The sequence below is a fragment of the Rhopilema esculentum genome, chromosome 11, assembly GCF_057945365.1.
Source record: "Rhopilema esculentum isolate cy_ngs chromosome 11, ASM5794536v1, whole genome shotgun sequence".
Lineage (NCBI taxonomy): Eukaryota > Metazoa > Cnidaria > Scyphozoa > Rhizostomeae > Rhizostomatidae > Rhopilema > Rhopilema esculentum.
Window position 1 is genome coordinate 7,337,301 of NC_142825.1, and position 23,531 is coordinate 7,360,831.

The 23,531-nt window shown below is 34.9% G+C and overlaps 1 protein-coding gene and 1 non-coding gene across 2 annotated transcripts in view; both read left to right on the plus strand.

The window, feature by feature from the left end:
- The window catches only part of LOC135693683 (valine--tRNA ligase), a 29,087-nt gene that overhangs the window by 820 nt on the left and 4,736 nt on the right, over positions 1-23,531 (plus strand). Inside the window, exons 2-27 of the mRNA XM_065212224.2 lie at positions 403-496; positions 1,126-1,202; positions 2,724-2,747; positions 3,044-3,171; positions 3,426-3,492; positions 3,768-3,865; positions 4,850-4,931; positions 5,245-5,364; positions 6,292-6,400; positions 6,719-6,807; positions 7,636-7,726; positions 9,056-9,198; positions 9,704-9,807; positions 10,272-10,353; positions 11,216-11,292; positions 12,358-12,448; positions 12,731-12,756; positions 14,242-14,321; positions 14,640-14,710; positions 15,269-15,394; positions 15,948-16,052; positions 16,300-16,368; positions 16,652-16,730; positions 17,618-17,742; positions 18,277-18,432; positions 22,876-22,940. Of these exons, the coding sequence (XP_065068296.2) occupies positions 403-496; positions 1,126-1,202; positions 2,724-2,747; positions 3,044-3,171; positions 3,426-3,492; positions 3,768-3,865; positions 4,850-4,931; positions 5,245-5,364; positions 6,292-6,400; positions 6,719-6,807; positions 7,636-7,726; positions 9,056-9,198; positions 9,704-9,807; positions 10,272-10,353; positions 11,216-11,292; positions 12,358-12,448; positions 12,731-12,756; positions 14,242-14,321; positions 14,640-14,710; positions 15,269-15,394; positions 15,948-16,052; positions 16,300-16,368; positions 16,652-16,730; positions 17,618-17,742; positions 18,277-18,432; positions 22,876-22,940 (2,378 nt within the window). The remainder of the gene's footprint in view (positions 1-402; positions 497-1,125; positions 1,203-2,723; positions 2,748-3,043; positions 3,172-3,425; positions 3,493-3,767; positions 3,866-4,849; positions 4,932-5,244; positions 5,365-6,291; positions 6,401-6,718; positions 6,808-7,635; positions 7,727-9,055; positions 9,199-9,703; positions 9,808-10,271; positions 10,354-11,215; positions 11,293-12,357; positions 12,449-12,730; positions 12,757-14,241; positions 14,322-14,639; positions 14,711-15,268; positions 15,395-15,947; positions 16,053-16,299; positions 16,369-16,651; positions 16,731-17,617; positions 17,743-18,276; positions 18,433-22,875; positions 22,941-23,531) is intronic.
- Positions 13,373-13,445, plus strand: Trnar-ucg (transfer RNA arginine (anticodon UCG)). Its single transcript has one exon. It is a non-coding gene; the product is annotated as a tRNA-Arg (tRNA).

Sequence of the window (23,531 nt, forward strand, 5' to 3'; positions counted from 1 at the left end):
TGGATGGCTTGCCACTAAAAATATCAAGTGCAGATAAAGCTTGCATACCTTATTATCCCCTCTATTGCTAAACTCGGATAGGCTTAGCTGCATGTACAACCCTTTCTGGCATATATCTTATGCCACAAAGTTTTAAAGGAGATGGAAAGGAAAAATGTCTTAGTAGCTCTAGTAATATGGGATGAAGTATAAACCTGTCATTATGAGCTCTCAATAGATATGATGGTGATGGTATGAGGATTTTCTTGTCAAGATATGTTGATTGATTATTTCTTAGGATACTAATGACTGTTTGGGGAGTTTAATGGAGTGATAGATATTTGGAGAGGAGATGGAAAGCTACAATTTGGTATTTTTTCCATTTTTTTGCCTGACACTTTATTTTTACTTGACTACTGACAGGAGAAAAACAAGCCAAAGAAAGAGAAGAAAGGGAAAGAAGCAGCCATAAATGTAACTACATATGACATTAAAACTGCGAAAGGAGATAAGAAAGGTAAGAGGTTTCTTTTAAATTGAAATTTATTTATTGCGATTGAGCCTAAAGAAATGCAAATCTTTAAACCAATGGTTATGTGCTTGTATAGTGTGCATATTAAGTTAAGAGCGCTGAATTGATACTTTTTTAATTCCTGGTTTCAAAACTGACTAAAAGTTAAAGATATAAATTTGAGGTATTTTGATATTACAGCTATAACAGTGTGGAAGAACAGAGTTCTTGCCTTTTTTAGCATAATAATTTTTTCTATTAAATGATGTGATGATAGTTGGAATTTGATGACAAATTAAGATGGAAAATGTTTCTGCAAAAGATGGAGGGTTAGCATCACAAAAAATGAAACTGATGGGTATTTGTTATGTATATACCCTTAAAAACTTAGCAATATTTGAAACACAATGAGATAGCCAATCACTATATTTAAGTTAAGCATCACAGAACACCCATTTGCAGGCAAAGTTCAGAATTGCTCAGTTACCCTTGTTTATAATAATATAAGTTTTGGTTTTAAAAATGTTTTTTTTGTCAATGCTGCAAAGCTATAAAATGTTCAATATATCTTATATATATATTATATGTATGTAATTAGCTAAAATGACACATGATCTGTATTCTGCTTGTTAAAGATACAAAGTGCGAGCTCCCAGACAGTTATAGCCCCCTCTATGTGGAGTCAGCTTGGTACTCATGGTGGGAAAAAGAGGTATGTAATGTATTTGTTGAGTGTTTGTAAAGGGTTAATACTTGATCCTGTTAGATATTTAACAGAGCTTTCTTTATGTTGCTTTGAAATTATTTTTCTATTAGAAATATTTCTATCAGAACTTTCTACATTTTTGCAATTTTTTGACACTTCAAGACTGTTTCTCTTCTTTCCAATTTTTAAATCAATGATGCTGGTACTTTCTGTTTGCAATAGTTAAGGGCAGTGTATGGCAGTGTTGGCTTTACATCGTTTTACGGAAACAAAGAATAACAATTTTTATTTCAGTAAGGTTTCTTTTAGTAGCAAAAGAGGTCTCTTACTTGCTATTCAGGGTATGAAAGTTTTTTCTCCTTCCTGCGACCGAAAAAAATCAGGTATAAATTTCCAGGGAGAATGTAAAGATAAAAGAAGAAAGGGTGACATTCCAAAAACCATAATGATGTGTCACCAATTTTTGAAAGCATAAGCTACATTTATAAAATTTTAAACAAGTTTCGTATCACTTAAAAATCATTTTTTACAAGAATGCCTAAATTGATCTGAAATAGGGGCGCAGCTATAATATTTACCTTCTGACTCATGAGAATATTTATACTCAGAAAATTAAAGTTTTCTAGAATAAAGGTGGGAGAGTACAAATGGAGATCAATATGGGGTAGATGCTATCTTTTGGAGATGGAGGCAAGCATTAGAAAAAAACAACATTAAAAAATGAATGTGTGAATGAAGAAAAGGTCACTGTAGCAGGCTGCTTGACGGGCTCTAAGGAGTTTTTGCGGCGAAAAGTCGATAAAAATGTAGCAAATAATAAACACCGCAATACACCAAGAATAAACAACAATAAATACACGTAAATCAGTGAAGGCTAATCTTTCGCCCCGGTATACAGGGCTTCATCAGAGCAAGAAAGTTTGATCATATGATGTCCTTGTGTCCATAGAAGCTTTAAACAAACTATTTGATTAGAATATAGGTCAGAATCCTGAGAAAAATTCAATTGTAAAAAGCAAAAGAGAAAATTTGCTTCATTTAGTAAAAGTCACTGTGATAGGCAATATACAGTAGAGGTCTTGGACGCATCAACACAGCAAACAAATTTGTAAGAATTTTCAAGAACTATGCAAAATATAACAAAAGTTTTTAAGCCATATGAAAAACTGTAAACTTTTATCAAATAAGAATTTTTTTAAAAACATTCTCAATGGTTCTTAGGTAAAAACCATTTTAGCCTATATAGCGCACATACATTAAGTACATTTGTTTTATCTTCATGTTTTTTGTGAAGATGAAAGAAACAAAGTTGCTTGTTGGAAAAGAACATATTTAAAAAAAAATTCCTGCAAAGCTTTATTCATGTTAAAATTTATTTCTAGTTTGTTTAGCTTTAAGGAAAGTTCTGTTCAACAGGTTATTAGCAATGATACCATTTTGCTATTAAAGACTTTGTCTATATATTGATTGCAGTCGTTTTTGTGGTGGTTCATAGTTATTAATCAAATATTATATGTTTTATTGTAGGGATTCTTCAAGCCAGAGTACCAGGTAATGTATCTTAGCCATTGATGTGTTTTGCAGCATGGTTTTTAATTGCTGCCCTGAGTTGCACCTCTAGTTTAATAATCTGGCAGGATATATTCTCCTGGTATCCCTTCACCTGCAGCCTCATAACACTTTATCAATTAATGAGTTGCTAGTTGATTTTAAGGAAAACAAAGATTGCATCAAGAATAATCAATTTCAGGAAAATTATCTTACATCATCTTATCAAACTGGCTCTTTGTGAAGCTATTAATTGATTTTCTCATTACTTAGATTTAAAATTTATATCAATGTTGCAGGCTGGAGAAGATTTAAAACCAAATCCAAAAGGACAATTTGTCATTTGCATTCCTCCACCAAATGTCACTGGAAACCTTCACCTTGGACATGCTTTGATGTTGGCAATTGAAGATGCAATAACTAGATGGTAGTAACCTGAATATAATTATGAATATTTGGTTTCCTATACCATTGGACTTGGTCGTGCTTTAAGAAAAAATAGAGACATGATTTTGCCATTTCATTCTACTATCTATGCTATGCTATACTTATCTTTGCTGAGTGTCATTTAAGTAAGATTTTGTAGTAAGCTTTAGCAAACATAGAAGAAATTGTGAATATCTGATGTTTTATATTCTAGAAACCAGGTACTGACAACCTTTTCCAATTTTCTGTATACAGGCATCGAATGCATGGGAAAACAACTTTATGGAACCCAGGTTGTGATCATGCTGGAATTGCAACGCAGGTAAATGACCTCTTTGTAGTAATCTACTTTACTTTAATCTCGTAAGATCTATAAATGTGTATATATCTCACTTGACTGTAAAGTTTTTGTATAATAGTTTTTGATCCTACGATTTGGCAGAGGCCATTAAAAAAAGGTCCTTTTAAAGCAATTAAGCTTACATTGAAATTGTATACGACGTCTGCTTATTATCGTAGATTGTTTGTTTAAGCAATGTTTTTTGTACTTCTCTTTTTTGCATTTATTTGCATCTTAAATAACATTTATTTTCTTAGGTTGTTGTAGAGCGAAAGCTGAAACGTGAGCAAGGTATATCTCGTCATGATATTGGAAGAGAAAAATTTGTCGAAGAGGTTTGGAAATGGAAAAACGAGTGAGTTGCACAATTTCCTTCGTAAGTCTCTTGCAGTGCAAAACTTTAAAAAAGCAAAGAAATTAAAACATATGATAGTGGGCGCCGAAACGTACAGTGACGATAATTTTATTTTTAAGGGGCTAGCAATATCGTCTTTTTATTTTTAAGGATGGGCGCTTTAACTATGCGAGATAGCAGCTACTTATCAGAGAGCTGCGTATTGGTCAAAATAATGGATCCAATGAAGGGGCTAGTCTTCTTCTCATGTTACCACCAATCTGCACCTTGTTCTGGATATAAGTTTTCGTCAACCCTTTTTTGTCTTTACTCTGGAAGGTCTTTACGCCTAAGGTTTACACTCTGGAAGTTTCGGACGAAATATACTTAAGTATATTAAGTTTTTTTATTTATCATGCCCTTTTTGAAATTTCCTTTTCTTTTTTTCCGAAATTAAGTAATTTTGTTTAGTCCCATGTTTGTTGTTGTTTGTTGTAGAAATGTTTCTTGTTCAAAAACCAGGCTTTTTCAAAAGCAGATGATTGGAGCGACACAAAATGATATTTTTGTACCGAGTCTACTCATTTTGTCCTTGATTAAAGAGCAAAGGTTCCAATTCAAGTGCAGATATCCAATTCAAAACGTTGCACGATGTCTTGCCAATTTAAAATGCTTTATATTAGCTTTCATACATGAGTATTTTGTCATAAAAATTAAGGTTACCGAAATTATGCAGTTATTATCAATGCAACAAGGAAGGTTGACGAAACATGCTATTTGCTAGCATTTTTTGTGAAAATTTATTCGGATTTCAAGCTAAATTGTTTTTCGCGTCCAAAAAAAAGTTTTTCAGCCTTATATTTAATCCATAACTCTTTTTTTGGCTTTGTGTATTTACTTAAGCTTATTGAGTTAAGAAATGATTTGTGAGAGGTACGACACGGCAAGAAATGATTTGACTTGGCTTTTAATTATAATAATTGCTCATTTTTTCCTGTTGCACAGGAAAGGTGGAAGAATTTACGATCAGTTCAGGCGTATGGGAGTTTCAGTAGACTGGGATCGAGCTTGCTTCACCATGGATGAGGTAATAGATTTGTTTCTGTAGATTCGTGTTTTTAAATTCATTTGAGTTGTTTTGTAGATCCACTCTTGAGATTTCAACACCTTTGCAGAAATATTGTGAATAGAAAGACGGTCAGTACACGGTATTTTACACTACCCTCAAGCGTTAGTATGGCTTCACACAAAAATATTCTTTACAAATATTAATCAAACAACCACAGTAACATTAAAAGTTAAAATACTGTTCTATTTGTAAAAATATTTAATGTGAATTTGTTTTGTCTTCCTTCTGTACTTGCTACTATTTAAGATATAAAAATCATCCTTTTTGCTAGAAATTATCAAGAGCTGTGAAAGAGACCTTTGTCCGCTTGCATGAACAAGGGCTTATTTATCGTGCTAACCGACTTGTCAACTGGTCGTGTGCATTGAACTCCGCCATCTCCGATATCGAAGTGAGTTCATCTTATTTCTCATTATCAATAACTTCCAATTTTTTGCAATAGCAAAGTTCCTTGTTACAGGTCTTCCTTTTCTTTGATCTACCCTTATGATTATGATTTCTTTGATCTACCCTTATGATTATGATTTCTTTGATCGACCCTTATGATTATGATTTCTTTGATCTATCCTTATGATTATGATTTCTTTGATCTACCCTTATGATTATGATTTCTTTGATCTACCCTTATGATTATGATTTCTTTGATCTACCCTTATGATTATGATTTCTTTGATCTACCCTTATGATTATGATTTCTTTGATCTACCCTTATGATTATGATTTCTTTGATCTACTGATGTAATAGCTAATCACAAATCAAATTCTTCTTTCTTTTCTATTTTCTTCTGTTTGTCTCCCGTTTTTCTAGTTTTTTCGTATTTTTCGCATTATTTATGAAAGCTGGCACAAGGCTTATCGCTGTTCTTTTTAGTTTTTTAACTGGTGACTGTCTGCCCAAAGGCCACACGAAACACTTTTATTCAGCAAAAATCAAGAGAGATTTCTTGAAATTTAGATCATATTCTCCAACTTCAAACCTTTCATGAGAATTATCTCACTTCGAATGCCCGAAAAGACTACAGAATTATATTGAAGTTCTGAGTAGTGTTAAAGGGATTATTTTGTCTTTTTAGGCAAGTAAATATTAATGACTTACTTCTGAATCTACGGCTTATATGCAAAATCTGATTTTGTATTAAAATGTTTGTCGCTGTTTTTTTTAATATAATGCTATTTGTAATCTTCGAGATATTTTGTTTTATCATTTTACAAATGCTTTCTTATGCCACTTATTTTGTAGATACCTTCCACAAAAGTGTTTTATCCAGAGTTTCCCAAAGGTTTTTTTAAAAGAATGTGTTTTTTTGCTAATTTCTAGGTCGACAAAACCGAAATTACAGGCAAGACGCCTCTCAGTGTGCCTGGCTATGACAAGAAAGTCGAATTTGGTGTTTTGGTTCACTTTGCCTACCCGATCGAAGGAACAGGTCAGTTGATGCGATTTAATCGTAGGTTTTGATTTGATATGTAAAGAAAGATTGTTAATGGGAAGTAAAAATACGCTGGTAAGTCCATAGAATTTATTTTTGCAGATGGCACTCATAACGGTATGATTCTTGTCTTTCTGGGGTTGACCAGATTAGGTATTCGGAATGAGTTTGTCTTAGCATGGCCTTTTATGAAGGTGCCTGTTTAGACTCGTGACAGTGATGAATTTTTCTCGCCACGATTTCCGACAATCACGCACATTGTATTGATATTTTACGCATTTCTATTAATGGTATTACGTGTATCAATTTTTCTAGATGAGAAGATAATTGTTGCAACAACACGGTTGGAAACGATGCTTGGAGATTCTGGAATAGCTGTTCATCCAAACGATGAAAGATACAAGGTGAGGATCCCTTTGAAAATTTCAAAAACAGTTCTACAGAGACAACCGAGCCATGTAATATTTGGTTAGTTAGAAAAGCGTAGCCACACTGAGGCAAGGCGACAGAAACTAAAATCATTTTAACAGACGAAATCACGGCACAACACGCCATAAAAACGAGGTAACCAAATTTTAGTAGGAGGCTAAATTTTAGTTGAGTCCGGCCTCTTCATTAGGTTTGGGGTCATACATTTTGCTTAGGCTATTTCGGGATACTGTAAAAATAGGTTATCGAGCCTGAAAGGCGAATATATGTAGGGAAGCTTCCTGATAAATAATAAATCCACTTTAAAGGGATTAGTGATACACAAATAATCGTTAAAGAAATTTAGGGATGAAGTGCCTAAGACCTCTTATGAAAAATTGCAAGGGTAATGGGGGTGAAAAAAATTGGGTGCAAAGGTAAAACGAATTTCAGCACATTCAAAGAAATCGTAAAAGGGTCCTCAAATTGTAACAGAAAATGCAGCATAGAGAGAAGTAGCTTTTTATTTAGCTTCCACTCTGATGTCTTATCAAAACGTTTCTTGTATCCGCACCTCAGTAAGAGTGCACGTGCTTAAGCAAATTTTTTGCCGTAATCTTTGGGCTAATGCAAAGTCACGTTTTTATCAAATGTCATTCTTACAAAGTGAGAAAATAGAAATGAAATAATCTGCGTGTTAGGTAGCAACTGACTGTGAAGTTTTACGTTAGTTTTCTTGAAACAATAACATCATTTCTTATTATGTTATTGAAATAGAGATGTAACGATGAGTTTATTGTAACAGTCACAAAAATTGTTTTAAGCATCTGAATGGAAAGTTTGCGCTGCATCCATTTTGCAATAGAAAGCTGAAGATTGTTTTTGACGACGCCGTGGATCCGGAATTCGGCACTGGTATGTACAACAGTTTCTATGGCATGTCAGACACAAAGCTGAATTTTAAAGAGTAGCCTCGTAAATATTAATGAAGCGCAGCGAAATAGAAGTGAAAACGCAAAAGAAGTTGATTACATTCCATTTCAATTCCTGTTTTTCTTCAAATTTTGAAGAAAAAGAATATGGCATCAGTGCTTGATAATGCGCTTTTGCATCAAATTTGCTGTCAAGCCCAGTTTGAATTGATTAGACCTGGAAGTGATGTGTTTGCGAATTGTCACAAGTCCCAGAAAGAGAGAGTCAGGTGTTATTTAGAAGCAGCTTAATCTAGCGGGCGAGTAAAAACAGAGTGATCACAAAGTTATAAGTTAATTTGAGACTCCGTTTATGTTGGTTTTTTATGAATTCGTTCTCATTCTGTCTCCGTCATTGATGAAAGGTCAAAGCGCTTTCACAGTTTGAGTCTACAAAATGCATAAGGTTTCAGTTTCGGAACAGAGTAGCAGGCCATCCCCGAGACGGGTCTGTCTCATAACATTTTTATTTTCAAGTTATTTCAGAACTCTTTGATTTTATTAGTTTTCACATATGAAAGGCTGAAAATCCTAAAGCTCTATTGCAAAGGCCCTATATTGCTGATCTTCAAGGTGACCTCCATCTGAAATATAATGCTATCTAAGTGCTCGTGCACGAAAAGCATCTTAATACTAGTAAATAGCTAGTTACAAGATTTTAAACAAAGCGGCGTAAAATATATGTTGATAAAAATGTGTAGAAAGTAAACTTTAATTGACAGCAATTCAATTACATTATATATGACCTTTGCAAACATGTCTATCTATCTACCAATAAACTGAATAACTTCTAAAAAGAAGCTTAACATGAGTGTAAAAACTTAAAATAAGTCGATGATCCATGTTTAGCTGGAGTTGAAGGGCATTCGAACATTTAGCTCTTCTTAATATGAAAGCTTTTAGTCCGTTATAAGCACATTCTAATGACATTTTTCATGTAACTAAGTTTTTTCATGTAAGTTTTGTACCTACTTTTTACTTGATTTCTTCTTAAATTGCTTTTTGGCACAGACTGAGAATCCCCCCCCCCGCTTTAAATGCTGTTCCATTGAGTTTGAAGACAGTGGAGAATGATTTAACCTTTATTGCTAGCCAATATGTATGTCCCATAGAAAATTTATGTCCCCGTGCTTGAAGATAATTAAATGCTTTTTAAAATTGTTAAGAAATCTTGGCACAGTATTTTAAATATTTTTCGGTTATAATTGTTAGATAGTTTCTGAGGTTTCGCTTTATTTTAAACATTCTTATATTTAGCTTCATTGTTTTTCAGGGGCTGTCAAGATCACTCCAGCACACGACCATAACGATTTTGATATTGGAAAACGGCACGATTTACCATTCATCCAAATGATGGATGAGAATGGCCTCATTAAAGACGTCCAAGATTTCAAGCCAGAATATCAGAGTTTTGTTGTAAATATTTCTATCTCTGCAATTTTTTTATCTCTACAAACGCTTGTTGAGCTAGCTGATCTTATTGTCAATGATGTGAGTTGGCAAAATGATTTGTTTCGTTAAGAAATTTGGTTATAGCAAAAAGCACGTATGCCTGTATGTTCCTGTCAAAGTCTGGTACAGCAGTCAATTTATCAGATGTCTCTTAACAAGCATATCTATTAACATAGGAAACATTGAATTTGCCATATGCAGAACAAATCGATCCATTTTTGATATGACAGTGACAAGCGGAGGATCATTCATTATCTGAAATCAAGCCAGCACTCAAGCACTTTTAATCTTTTTATCACGCTAAATGTTTACGTTTTAGATATTCACACCCCCTTTCAAATGATCAGTACTTCTCAATTGTCGTCGTGCATCACTTTGTATGTGAAGATTTCCGGATATCACATACATCAACTTCATATTTCTTTATTAATTTCTCAGCTAAAAAACCAATGACGATCGCTTTTTTCAGAATACCAAGCGCTTCCATGCTCGGAAGACAGTCCAGAAGGCTTTGGACGTTCTTGGACTTTACTTGAAAACCGAAGACAATGCTATGGTCATACCAGTTTGCAGGTACAGGCAGTTTAATGTTATTGAATAAGGGCTGGAGCTAGTCCGATCTGACAGACACAATTTTGAGATAACATTTTATAATAATCCAATAATGTTCTAACACTGATAAGATATGATAACAGAATTTTGTTTCTCCTTTTGGTTTAGCTAGTTTTGATTCACAAATATGTTCAATTCGTAAACATGATCATAGTTCTCATTCTTCAGTGTTTAGGTGTTTCTAAATCTCATAGTTACATACTACTGTAAACTTTGTATGGATACAATTTAGCTTATGTAGTTTGCGTTGCACCTTGGTTTATCCGGCTCCTTGCTGCCTATTTTCACAGAATATGGAGAAGGTCCTTATAAACAATCGTAACTCATTATCTTACCAATATGTAGAATGAAGAATTGACAGTAGAGTCAGCTAGTTCTGTTGTTTAGTATTTGTCGAATACCATTGACCTAACTCTGGTTTTTAGCCGGTCGAAAGACATTGTTGAGCCTCTACTTAAACCTCAGTGGTACGTCGACTGCAGGGAGATGGCTGCCAATGCGGTGAATGTGAGTACCATGCTAATTGTCAACCCTCTGGGGGCAACTCCGGATACCTCCTAACAGGATGTACGGAATAGTTTTTGTGTACAAGGTTTCACCATTTATTAATATTTTTGGTTGGACGGGCCTTTTATTTTAGTGGTGAACTTTTTTTACTTGCATTGCATATGCAACAGCATCCGCTTCCGTAACCTCCAATTTGTTCAAATTTAAGCTTCATGTTTCCCTGCGTTTTGGGGACGAAAGTGAGACGAACTTTTGGGAAAAGATCCTTTCGAATATAATGTGGGTTTGGATCTGAAAACTAAACATTTTGTGTCATTCTGTTTTCCTGACTGCTCTGCACCTCCCTGTCATAAATTATGCGAAACCCACCCCCTCCCCCTGTTGACAAACACGTAAAAGGTTGATAGATATTACCACTCTCCCTTTTCAGTCTGCATAGTATTTGCTTTTGTTGTGAAATTACCCATTTTTATTAACTGGCAACAGACCTACTTTAAAACATTTTATTAGATAGGTTGATGTATGCTAATGCAGATTTTCAGAACTTTTTAAAAAATTGACTTCTTTTCTTTTTTTAAATATCTTTACATGTTAACATGACAAACAAATGAATGTAACGCTGGTAATGGGTTGCCAGCTACTTTCTGATAATCATTAAATTAACAGATTATAATATAAATAGATAAACCCTGCCATAAAAATATGAAAAATGTGAATGAAGGTTTGTATATACAGTGTAAAAAGTTGTAGAGTTTTTCTGTCAATGTTTTGATTTGCCATCCTTTAGAAGGTTTTGAAAGTTCCAAACCTGATTTTGTTAAAGTTGAAATTGTAATTTCTAGCAGAAACATTTCTAATCTAGGCTGTTCGATCTGGAGATTTGAAGATTATTCCAAATACACACGAAAAAACATGGTTTGCATGGATGGAAAACTGCAGGTCTTTATCTACTGTTTTCTTCACTTTAGTTTACAACAACACGTGCTGATGACGTCATGAAGTAAAAAGGATTCTAAATCTAAATAGCAAGAGTCATTGTTTTTGTTATGCCGACTTTTCAAAAAGATATGGAGTAGTATTGAGTTCTGTCCAATGCAAGTTTATAAATTAGTTTTTTGTACCCTTTTTAGGGACTTTCTCAATGTTATTATTTGTAGGCATTGTCAATCACTTCATGATATCTAATCTGTAATTTGGCAGCAGTTTCACTTTAGACCTATCTGTACCTTTTCTTGCAACATTCCTAAAAATATTTAGGCGGTTATAAAAAGGCGATTTTCAATTGGATAGATGAAAGCGGTTGCCTCCCTTGGCTCATCAACACATGACGGCAATATTTTTGGAGACACTGCATAACACTGTCTTGTAGCAAATTCACTGTATTGTTGATTTTAAATTACCCTTTCCTCGATTTTGTCAGGCATCAGTTGTCTTTGCTATTTGTGCTGTGTGCTCAAGCTTTTTTTGTCCATTTTGATTGCTTTAGATCCAGGCTGTTTCTTTGAAACTTTATGAGTATATTATCAGTGAAGTCGTTGTTTTGACCGTCTTAGATTAAGTCGCCTACTAGGTCACTAAAATATGTTAGTCAAAAGACTATATCTTTACTATTGACCCAGTCAATCCATGAAATTTACGAGCCTCGCATTATATAACATTGTGCAATAATCTGTTATTCCCAAGCCTCAGTTTTCTGGTAAATATTATTCTCCTTTTTTAAAACGATAATGGAACTCCTCATATGAACCTTTATGGGCACGAGAAAGTTTTTGCCTCCTAGCATACAGAAGTGTTTCTTTTCAGAATCATGATTTGTTATGTTTTTGATTGACAGATTAGTATTGTTTTGTCCAACAAGATTCACTTCAAAATTTATGATGGGGGGCTACAACTCAAAATATGGGTCTTTGACTTTCTTATGTGTCCACATTTTCAATGTTCACTGTCAGTGACAACGTCGATCTTGATAACTTCCAATGAAACCTTGCTTTCTGTTTTTCACAGGGATTGGTGTATTTCAAGGCAGTTATGGTGGGGTCATCGCATACCTGCTTATTTTGTGTCTATCGACGATGAAAAATGGAAGCAGGGAGATGTATGTTGACAATTCCTTAAGATGTTTGCAGCAGTATTACAAAATGCTCTTTATATCCAACATATCGGTTTGAAGTAGCTCTTTTACTTTCAGAGCGATCGTCAGCAGCGTCACTCGTCACCAGCAGGTCATCAATCACTTTGTCAATGTTTACGACTGTCAATGTTTCATAGATTTTTGTAATCAGTGATTGCTATTTCCTTAAACATAGTGGTTTTGATATTTTTATTTTGTAGTTTTATTGCCCTTGGTATTACTTTAAAGGTGACTCCTTTTTTGTAGGATGCTGATGACAAGTTCTGGGTTAGGTAGGTTTTGTAATTAATTATCAGCTCTGATAACCAGGAAAGAGTAAAAATGGTCAAGTAAAAATTGTTTTAGATTCTCGTAGATCACAAGCAATTTTGTTTTAAGTTTCATGACACTTTGTGACCAAGCCAAGATGCACTGTGTAATTTGCTTCTGCCTTGCTCGGTTTATCAGAGATTAGAGGAAATGCACCATATAGCCAAGAACGAATTTTTAAAAAAGTTACAAAAACATCACAAAAAACGAATTAACTTAAGTGTGGGTTTTGTGAATGCCCCGGCAAAAGATAATTTGCAGAAAAGGAATAAACCCCAAAATGCTGTATGATGAACAGGATTTTATTAAAGATTAAATTGACATTGATCCACCTGTTTATTAACGTGGCCTTTTCTAATTTTACCTGTTTACCCAAAAAAGCCAAATAACAAACGGACTGAGGGCGGTATGTATACCAAATTGCGGTTTAAACTCGTGTAAAAGGATTTCGCGGGTTTCTTATAAAACAGATCGTATAAGAAGTATGCTGTAATCCCAACAAGGAAGTTATCTCATACGTAAGAGAGCTACCCCTTGTTCTTCTTGCCAAAAACAATGGTCCCCTGCCTAATGAACGTTGGCCGCGTGGCCTAATGGATAAGGCGTCTGACTTCGGATCAGAAGATTGAGGGTTCGAGTCCCTTCGTGGTCGCTTCTTTGTCATTTTGCAAAATTAATTTAATCAAACGCCATGACTTTGACTGTAGCGTTTATTTGGTTTTTAGTTGCGCAGTATGATATCCTCTTCAATTGCATTTTTGCTCTCAATTTTGTTGCTCATAACACCCTGGGTGTGCCCCTGTCCTGGAATTAAATTATTAAGCGTAAAAATGATACCTGCTCTTGAATAAAATTCTAAAAACATGATACCTGTTCTTGAATAAGACAACAGGAAGCTGATGGTTTGCCTAAACATAATTTTAGTGGTTATACATTTATTAAACTGATATGGAAAAACCTTTTCTTGATTTTCCAGATTTGAGCTTATAGAGCATAATAGACAGATTCGAGCTCATAGACATAGTGGAGTGGACAAATTTTTTATGAAAAATATCACCTGCTCCTTTAAAAATTATCTTCAGTGGGCACACCTGTATCGGAATAAGAGACAAAAAGTATCACCATGTCCAGGAATGAAAATCAGACCCTGTTGGCAGGCACATAGGCACGGGTAGTCAGTGCGTTAAGCGAGCCCCCGGGGTCAGAGAACGTATCGCAAGTATTTTGGCTCTTTTGACCTACAGTAAGAGGGGGCATAAAGATAGGAACCGACATACACAAAGGACAAAGCTCTGTCTCTCTCCATAGTTCTCATAATTTTGTTTGGGGCTCGTGTCCCCCAAAGACCAAAATCTCTGACATCTTTCTCTTCTCTTTCCCTTTAAGTCAACGAACCTTTTCCCTTCTGTTTGTGAACAATTTGTTTGACACTGTTTTTGTTTTTGTAGTGGCCGCAGTGAACAAGAGGCGCGCGAAAAGGCAGCAAAGAAGTTTGGTGTTGCCGAGGAAAATATTAAATTAAAGCAAGGTATGGTTTGAAAAAATCATTTGCTGAACAACATAACATAGCATATACGTCACAAAAATGTATAATACAATAAAAATTACATTCAGTCTGCTAACATTTTCATTCGCAGAGTGCTTGATGATCTGTACAGTGATCTGCGCACAAGTAGTTTCATGAACACATTACTCAACTTGTATTTCGAACGTACTTTACAGCATTTTGAAAATGTAGTATATTTTAATGTTGGAAAACAAGCATTATAATTTTTCTTTATTCTCTGCTTAGCCGTGCTCTAGGCCCTCAGCTCTACAATTCGTTTTCACCTCCATTCATTTTTAGATGAGGATGTACTAGACACCTGGTTTTCATCAGCCATCTTTCCGTTTTCTATTTTCGGCTGGCCAGACCAGGTTTGGATTTTTTTGTAAATCAACCGTAAAAGAGACTGACAACCAACGTTTCTGGCCATGGAAAAATGTTCTTTTTTCCTGAAACCGCTTTTTGTCTTGAATTATTTATGCTCTGTGGCTTTATTCTTACTTTCTTTTTTCACCTGTTACGGATATATTAGAATAAATTATTGCACAATATCCATACAAGTTTCCGGTATTAATATTGATTTCAAGAAATATTAGAAGTAACAATTTGCCCTAGTTGTCCGAAAATCGTTCGATGATACCCTTGTTTCGAGATATTTTTCAAGAGTTATGCAGTTTTCTCTGTTGTTAATTTGTAGATCTAGCAAACCAGTTATTCTGATGTGGCATTTCAATTTAAAGCGTTACTATCCACTTTCTCTCAGAACCTAAAACCTGTGTTTAGAAACTCTAATTTGAAGCTAAAAAGGCTGGTTGTGAAAATGTTTTCTTTTTATCATAAGACGGAAAGGAATGTAACGAAGTGATTTAAAGAGCAAAATAGAAGAAGGAGTCATGCTTATTTGTAAGAATTTGTTTTTTTATTGACAGACAAAAGATCTGAAGGCATTTTATCCAACATCCCTGCTTGAAACTGGCCATGATATTTTGTTCTTTTGGGTTGCAAGAATGGTTATGTTTGGCCAGAAGTTGTGCGGGGAGTTGCCTTTCAAAGAGGTATTGTCATTCAATAAATGCATTCTGATAATGAAAGTATGACTTTCCTCCAAATTGATTCCAGTTGATTAGTATATCGCCTTTTGGGTTATCTAATGAAAAGCTGGAACAATGATGCCTGCTGAACATCTTTGAGTGTTTCTTTTTAAATCGTAAAATTTTGATGCTTTTCTGATTTAGCAAATTTTCTATTTTAATTCAATTTTTAAATATATATCTTCATCTGAAGAAGCAAAATGTTTTGACTACGTTGTCAATTTGTTTGTCTGAAGTATGTAGCAATTTCTCAAGGTGGTTTTTCACTTTATTAATCTTTGATTTTTTTATCTTCAATATATATTACAGCAAGCTTCAGAAAAGGTATTAGCTTTGAAAGAGCAATACTTTCCACAGACTATTTTTCTTTTCTTCCTGTATTGCTACGGCGTTGAAACGTTTGTTGACCCTTGACACAAAATGTCTTTCGAGAAATGTCCGATTTCTTCAAATGCATAAGAATTTAGAAGTCATTGTGTAAAGTTTCCTTTTCTTATGCAATCTTCACTTTCTTCAGATCTATTTACATGCTATGGTTCGTGACGCACATGGGCGCAAGATGAGTAAATCTCTTGGAAATATTATTGACCCAGTAGACGTGATTACTGGCATCAACTTAGAGGTGTGTTTTCTCTCGTATTGTAGCTGTGAACTCTAAAGAGTACTGAAATAAAAAGCGGTTTCCATTGCTTCCAGAAAGCTGTGCATTTGACTGATATTTATAAAGATTTTGATCAACTTTAATTTAACTCCAATCTAAACAAATTTTACCAAAAAAATTAACCATTGTGTACAATTATAAGCATTCATCTGCAACGTTCGCTAATATTAAACTGCGTGATATTGACAATTTCATATATTCGCTTTAGAATCTTCATAAGCAGCTGCTCCAATACAATTTGGACCCAAAAGAAATGGAAAAAGCAAAGAAAGGCCAGGTACGACTTCAAGAGAAATAATTTTCACCTAAACCCAGGAATGAAAATGATATAAGAATTTTGCAACGTTATCATTTTCAAACCCCTCATCAGGCGCTTCAGTAGAAAAGTGGGGCATTGTGTCTTCCAAGATGTAACTTTTGGGGCCTTTATTTTGTATCTCCTTTGCCCATGAAAAACAAAGTTGCATTTTCCTAATAAAATTGACGGTGAAGTTGCCATGCACTGCCCCTTTTCTGGAATACTTAGTTTTGCTAGATCAAGCCTTTTCTTTCACTTGCAGAAAGAAGATTATCCACAAGGTATTCCAGAATGTGGTACAGACGCACTGAGATTTGCACTGTGTGCATATACCGGGCAAGGTAAGGACTGGTAGCTAATATTTCGTAGGTGCTACTTACTTTATATCTGTAACGCTAATTGCCTATTTGTCAATTGTAATATTAATACCATTAAGGAAGCAGGTACGATGGTTCTTTGTAAGAGCATAGTTTGGTAAAAAGTGTAGGTATCTCAGTTCTCAGCGGTATCTCATAACGGCAAATTGCAGTATTCATAAAATACAGCTCGGAGCTGTAATAGGATTGATATCTTGTAATAGAACTTACTCTGTTTGACAGGCCCTGGTCGTTGTTGCAAGTACTGCAATTACGTCACCCTTGAATACTGTCAGTCATTTAGCTCCTGCATAGTGACTACACTGTTTCTTTTCTATTATCTTAAACTCGTATATTTTTGATAGAAAGTTGACCACATTGAAATGTGTCTCTTGCGATAATTTTCTTGATGTGTCTGGCAAGAACTGAACCATTGTGGATGATTTCTTTTAGTTTGAAGTGTTTTTTCGAACTTTTCTTCATTCAGTGTTTTAATTTGTCGATTTGCTCGATTGCCAAGAGCTTTGGGATGTCAGTTCCTTCACAAAGCATGTCGAGTACCAGCACTTATTCAGCAATATGTTTTCCAAGTTATGGTTATTTCATGCATTTTTGAACAGCTTTATGTTATAAGAACAGCTTAATTGCTGTTAAGAGTCGAATTGGATGAAATGGTGCGTGATCGAGCGAAATAGAGACATAGAATATTTTGGACCAATTGATCGATTTAAAATGCTGGATACTCTGAACATAAGAGCTTGGCATTCACCATGTGTATGTCTGTTTAGGACGTTGGCAAATTATCCATTTCATCATCTTGTTATTAGCAATCAAAGAGTTGGAAAATAATATAATATTTTGCTTTTTTGTAGGCAGAGATGTTAATTTAGACGTTTTAAGAGTTCAAGGGTACCGGCGATTTTGCAACAAAATATGGAACGCAACAAAATTTGCCTTGAAGAACCTTGGAGAGGATTTCAAACCGCAAGGCCAGGAGGTAAGTACTTTTATTTCCTCTAAGCTCTCAAACATGAAATTAATTTCTGTCTTAAAGATTTATTTCAAACCTTTTCACATACTTTGCTTGAGACTTTATGTTCCTGGGCGTACCTTGATCCAAGACATTACCATCCAAATCGCCATCGAGCCCCAGTAAATCGATAAGGTTTTTTATGCTTCTTTTGGGAGACGGCCTTTGGGTACTGGCCATAAACGTAAATAATACCAATGTTTAGGGGGGGGGGGGGAAGAGGCACATGGGTTTAACGCAAAATAGATACTTAATACGTATTATCCTATACAGACATAGCTGTTCGTTGGCCCTGACATTTTTACCTCAGTCACCTCTCGACGCTTTTGATCATGATACGTTCTTGCTTTCTAATATGCCTTTTTGATAAAGAAACAAATAGTGATTGTGGCTGCCTCTTTTTAAACCGATGCTTCTCTGCATATGCACAAAAGAGTCCGGAAAACTGTTCATCATCCTTTTTTCCATTGTCTTAAAATCATTTGATTTTCTTTCGTTTAGACTCTCGGAAACGAATCTTTGATGGATCAATGGATTCTTAGCAGACTCAGCTACGCTGTAGATGCGTCGAATGTCGGTTTTGAAACGTACGATTTCGTTAAAACTACAACAGCAATTTACAATTTCTGGTTGTATGAGCTTTGTGATGTTTACCTGGTGAGTATTATCTTGTTGTCATGGCAGACGTTTCTTATTGAAATTGTGTTTCGTTTTAGTTTGCGCTTAAATCTAGGATTGCGCTGAAAATTAAGATTACGTTGAAAACTGAAACTGAGATTGGGCTGAAATCTAAGATTGCGCTGATGTGATGAATAGTATCAAGTGCCAAAACAGGATTTTGATTTCAGTAATCGAGTCAATAATTGTTCATAGCGTTATATTTCGAGATTAAGTTATATCTCGAAGTATTATACTGACATATATGTAAATATTTTGTCTCGAATTTATATACATATTCAAAGCAAAGATGCGTAAAATTGACTGGCTAAGATTGACAGCTCCTAATAAGAGGTTTTCAATCATGAAAAATAGATTTGTAGATGTGGTTATTTTCAGAACGCTTTTAAACCTTCCGCAAGGAAATGAGTTGTGCAATGTATATCACATCCAGTAAAACGCATACAGTAAAACTGGTTTAAAATTGTATTCAAGCTAGTTGTGCCTACTCTTACTCTATTACACTTTTACTTTTTCATCAATTTCCTGCATAGGTTAATAGAATATTCGATGTAAGTGTACCAAAGTTTGACTGTTTAGCTATCTACTGTCCATGAACCTCCTAAAACAGACAATCGACGTTGCGTTGTTTTGTTAATTACATGTTAAGATTGGCAGTAGCTTAGCAAGATAAGAATGCATAGAATATGTGGCCCTAAGACACTTTCCACAGCATCAATATAACACCAGAAAAAGAGTTTCATATTAAAAGTTTAGAATGGATTTATTGTATTGATTATGCTAGGCCTCTAGGTATAAGAAGGTTTAATCATGATGATATCAATATCTCACCCAAAACTAAAAGTTCTATTATAATAGAAACATGCGACAGCATTGCTCTAATCCGCTTTTAATCTCTTTGTGTCTGAGTTTTTCTAACATAACTTATATGTTACTATGCAAATCAATCAATGTTGACGGCATTCAGGCTAAATCAGGCTATATATAAATCGGACACGCCTCTCACCTGATTTCCCTGATCCCGTGGCAGTGAGCCTTCCCCGAAATGTCTTCGTTTATCGATTTTGCCTTAGTTCTTTTGATATGTGACATTTTTCTTCGTTACCTCACCTGTCATTGTCCACCTTAGCTCATTTATGGTAATTCTATTGAAAGACTTTTTCAGTTTTTCAACAGCTTCCTGGAATTTTTAAAAATCTAATTCTTCTCTTTTCTCAGAACCTTTTCAAGATGATTTCTCTCTCTCTCTCTCTCTCTCTTGAGCAATTATGTATGAGTTATTGCGCCGCGAGTTGGCATTTCTCCTCGATCCTGAGTAATCGTGAACGTTACTTTTCTCAAACTGCTGTGTGCTGTATTACTGCGGTGTTGCTCTTTGCTACTAGAATTTGGCTATGATTCAGTAGTTTCCTTGGAAGCTACTATTCTTGGAAGCTTGAACATTTCTTGAAGTGTGGGGCAAGCGTAATATCCGAACATGTTTTGCGAAAAACCGCGAGTTGACGAAGGTTTCTACAGCTCAAAGAAGGGACTCGGAATAGACAGTAAATTTTTGTGACAACCATAAAAATATTCAATTGAAAAACCTTTATCCCATCAGTCAACAAAGGCTTGAAGTTTATGGCTAGAAAACTTCAACATTGGGTTCTCTATGAATGGGAGAACTTCTGGGAGCAACCGTGAAAATGTTCAACGAGGACCAAAAATAGGCGGGGGTGAACAGAAATGAATTTTTGACGGATTTTGACCGCAAATCAAAATAATGAAAAGAGCTTTTAGATTGGCCGTTAAATATTAAAACCAGCCACACGAGTCATCGAGGGCTAAACGAAACATATTGTTCGAAAACTTAAACATTGAAATCTGCATAAACAGGAGAGCTTCAGAGGGTAAACCCTTGAAATATATAAACGAAGACCACAGGTAGACCATGGCATACATAATGTATTGAGGTAACTTTCAATTTTGCCTATCAAATTGATATGCACATTTCAATGAACGGAAGACTAGCCCCCCTACAAAGCCCGCTACGCGGGCACCCGATTACCCTGACATGTATTACAAAGATAAGCCTCGGAAAGACAAGCGGTGTTTCTATATCATTTATTAGCCTTGATTTGAAAATGATTAGATCCGCACAGGGCACGTGATAAAAATAAGATTCGCACTCCTGTGACTATCGCTAGGAAGGGGGGAGCCTGAGATAGAAAGGGGGTAGAGGCTCCCCCCTTCCTATCGATAGTCACAAGAGTGCAAATAATTTTTTTTATCACATGTCCTGTGTGGATTTAATTATTTTCAAATCGAGATTAATACACCGCTTGTCTTTCCGAGGCTAATCTTTGTAATATGTGTCATGGTTATCTGGTGCCCGTGCCCGTGCCCGTGTAGCGGGCTTCGTAGGGGGTGGCTGGTCTTTAAGCTAAAAACACTGCCTTTTATTGTTAAATAACTCATATCTTAAGTTACATAAGAGAGTTAACTTGCGCAACATTTTAATTGCTGCAACCGCCAACATTATTTTGCATGGATTTTTCACGATCACTTCGAATGATAAACCAAAATTCCATTTCTTTGCAAATCTTCTTCAGCTGTACACAAAGTGACGTTTGGTGAAAAACGAATATATACGATAATTTTTCGTCCTTAGTTTTGAGAATTTTCCTGTCTTTCTTGAAGTTTCATAAATCTTTGTTTGGGTTTGTTTTGAATTTGACTATCGTGTCATTTGTTGTATTTTCGTTGGATTTAAAGATAGAAATTTAGTTCTTCGCTTTCAAAGGATCTTAACCCGTTCACGGTTTAGATTTTATACACTCTGACCTTTGTTTATAATGGATGCAGTGAAAACGTTTAAAGCAGAGTATCAGTATATTATTTATCTCCTTTTATTAATTTTTAAAATGGTTTTATAAGGACCTAAATTGAAACCATACTTTCAAAAAAATGGTGTCTTTTATAAGATTTCACTGTTTTCTCGACGTTTTTTGTTGATCAGATTTTCACTAATTAAGATAATTTGTTCCAAAGCGTTTTCACGACAATTTACCCCCTGAGGAAAGGACATCCCCATTAGAAATCGAATTTGAATTTATAATGCTACCATTTCACCTGCTACTTCAAGGCGTTTTTAATTCTGATTTCAAATTCACATTTTTCAAAAGGCAGGTTCTATTTGGAAAGGTTTATCTCAAAAATAATTATATAAGTATGCGACTTAAGAACGCGTGGAGGACAATTTTTTCTACATCCATATAAAACTGTACAGCAATTTCACGTGGGCCTTGAAAATTTCCTGTAATTTTACAGTGCTTCTATCTTGCCTGTATTTGTTTTCCGCAAATTTTCGTCCTTCAATTTGTCGTTACTACCTCGAACTTCACTTCGCCTAAAGTTCACTAGAGGTATTTTCCAGACAGACAGACCGGCAGCCAAAAGTTTTTCTGATTTCATAATCTATAATGCAGTTTTTCAGTTTGATAAGATTCATGCTGGGGGCGAAATATGAGGATGCAAACCAAAGTTTATTGTGCGATGTCTTTATGTTTTTCTCACAACGCATCATGTTGTTCCTTATTTCTTTTTCTGTGGTTTAACTGTTTGTTGAAATTAAAAGCCAGAAAAAGCTAAAGACCTCTTTTCTGTCTCCTTTTTCGTATTCCGTGTTTTTTAAAGAAAGTATTTTCTAAACAAAGTTCTTAACTAAATTTATATTTTTTCTAATGGCAGGTAGAAGTATTTTTAGATTGTAATATTTGCGATTTTACTTTTCTGTTTCTCGGTTATGTTTTTAAAGAATGTTAAGTGTTCGTTTTGTAAAATTATATTGATCTCTGACTAGGTTTTGTAGCTTAGTAGTCTTGACAAAGCGCTGATTGCATTTTTATTTGATGTATTCTTTCTATAATATTATTCCTTTTCTATGTTATGATAACCGTTGAATTTCTTAACATTTTTTTAAGAAAATGATTGTTTGAAAGATGTATCACATCTAAATAACATAAGCATCTGAAAATGGCTAAGAAAACCAATTGAATCTGAAGCTGTTGCCTGTTCAAAGCTTTTAGGAATCCTATAAGATTCTTGCTTTTGTAGGTCTATTCACGTGTCCTTACAACTGTTAATTAAATTGTTAATAAACTTAAAACTGTAGAATTTCTTGCAAAACTAACTATAAGGCCCATGTGTCGCAACCCTTTATCAATGGATTTTAGATTTAGGACAATTCGCTTGTTGATACCTTTTTTTAGGCTAATGGTATACATACGTCTTGACGTTAGGCTAATAGTATTCATAACTATGTATTATATTCAACTCAGCTATCTGTGATTATTATGACAAGGCTATCGTTGTGCTATTCACAGACTCATTTATTTTCAGAGCTGATTTAATTGCCATGCGGAAATCTTTTTATCATTGCAGGAAGCTTTGAAGCCTGTTTTCAACGGCAGTGATGCCTGTGCTACAAACGCAGCGAAAAATGTCTTGTATCCTTCGATTATTTACCTTTATTTTAGATCCCCTTAGACTTTCACGTTGTGCATGTTCACCTTGTCTTTTATATGGTGTTATGAACACGAAAGGTCGTTCATGGAAAATCTCCTCTTCGTCAAGACGCCACTTACGTCAAGACGACACTAGCGGTTTTGGGTGATTCCTACATCTTTCAAGCCATTTCTTTGGGTTGTGCCAATTTTGGGACAAGGTAGCCTTTTAGTAAGAATGGTTTTAAGATGGGTATCATTTACGTTTTTGCTAGATACCTGACGTAATAAATAACTATATTAACATTGATAAAAAGTTAGACATGGCTATCATTTTATTTGCAGTTTTATGTCAGAAAGTTTGACTTGATTAATGTTAAAAACGCTGTCTAAAAGATTAGTACCAGGGAGGCAGTACCAGATAATGGCAGCTTGGAACTCAGTATTTGTTTAGGGTCATTTTATTTTATTGGTTAAGCAATCGACACAAAACATGTTTTGATTATTACAAGTTTATATTTTGAACGTTTCAGTGTTGAAATAATATATGTGCACAGCAGCTGTTTTTTGCAGCATCTGCAGAACAGAGTTTTG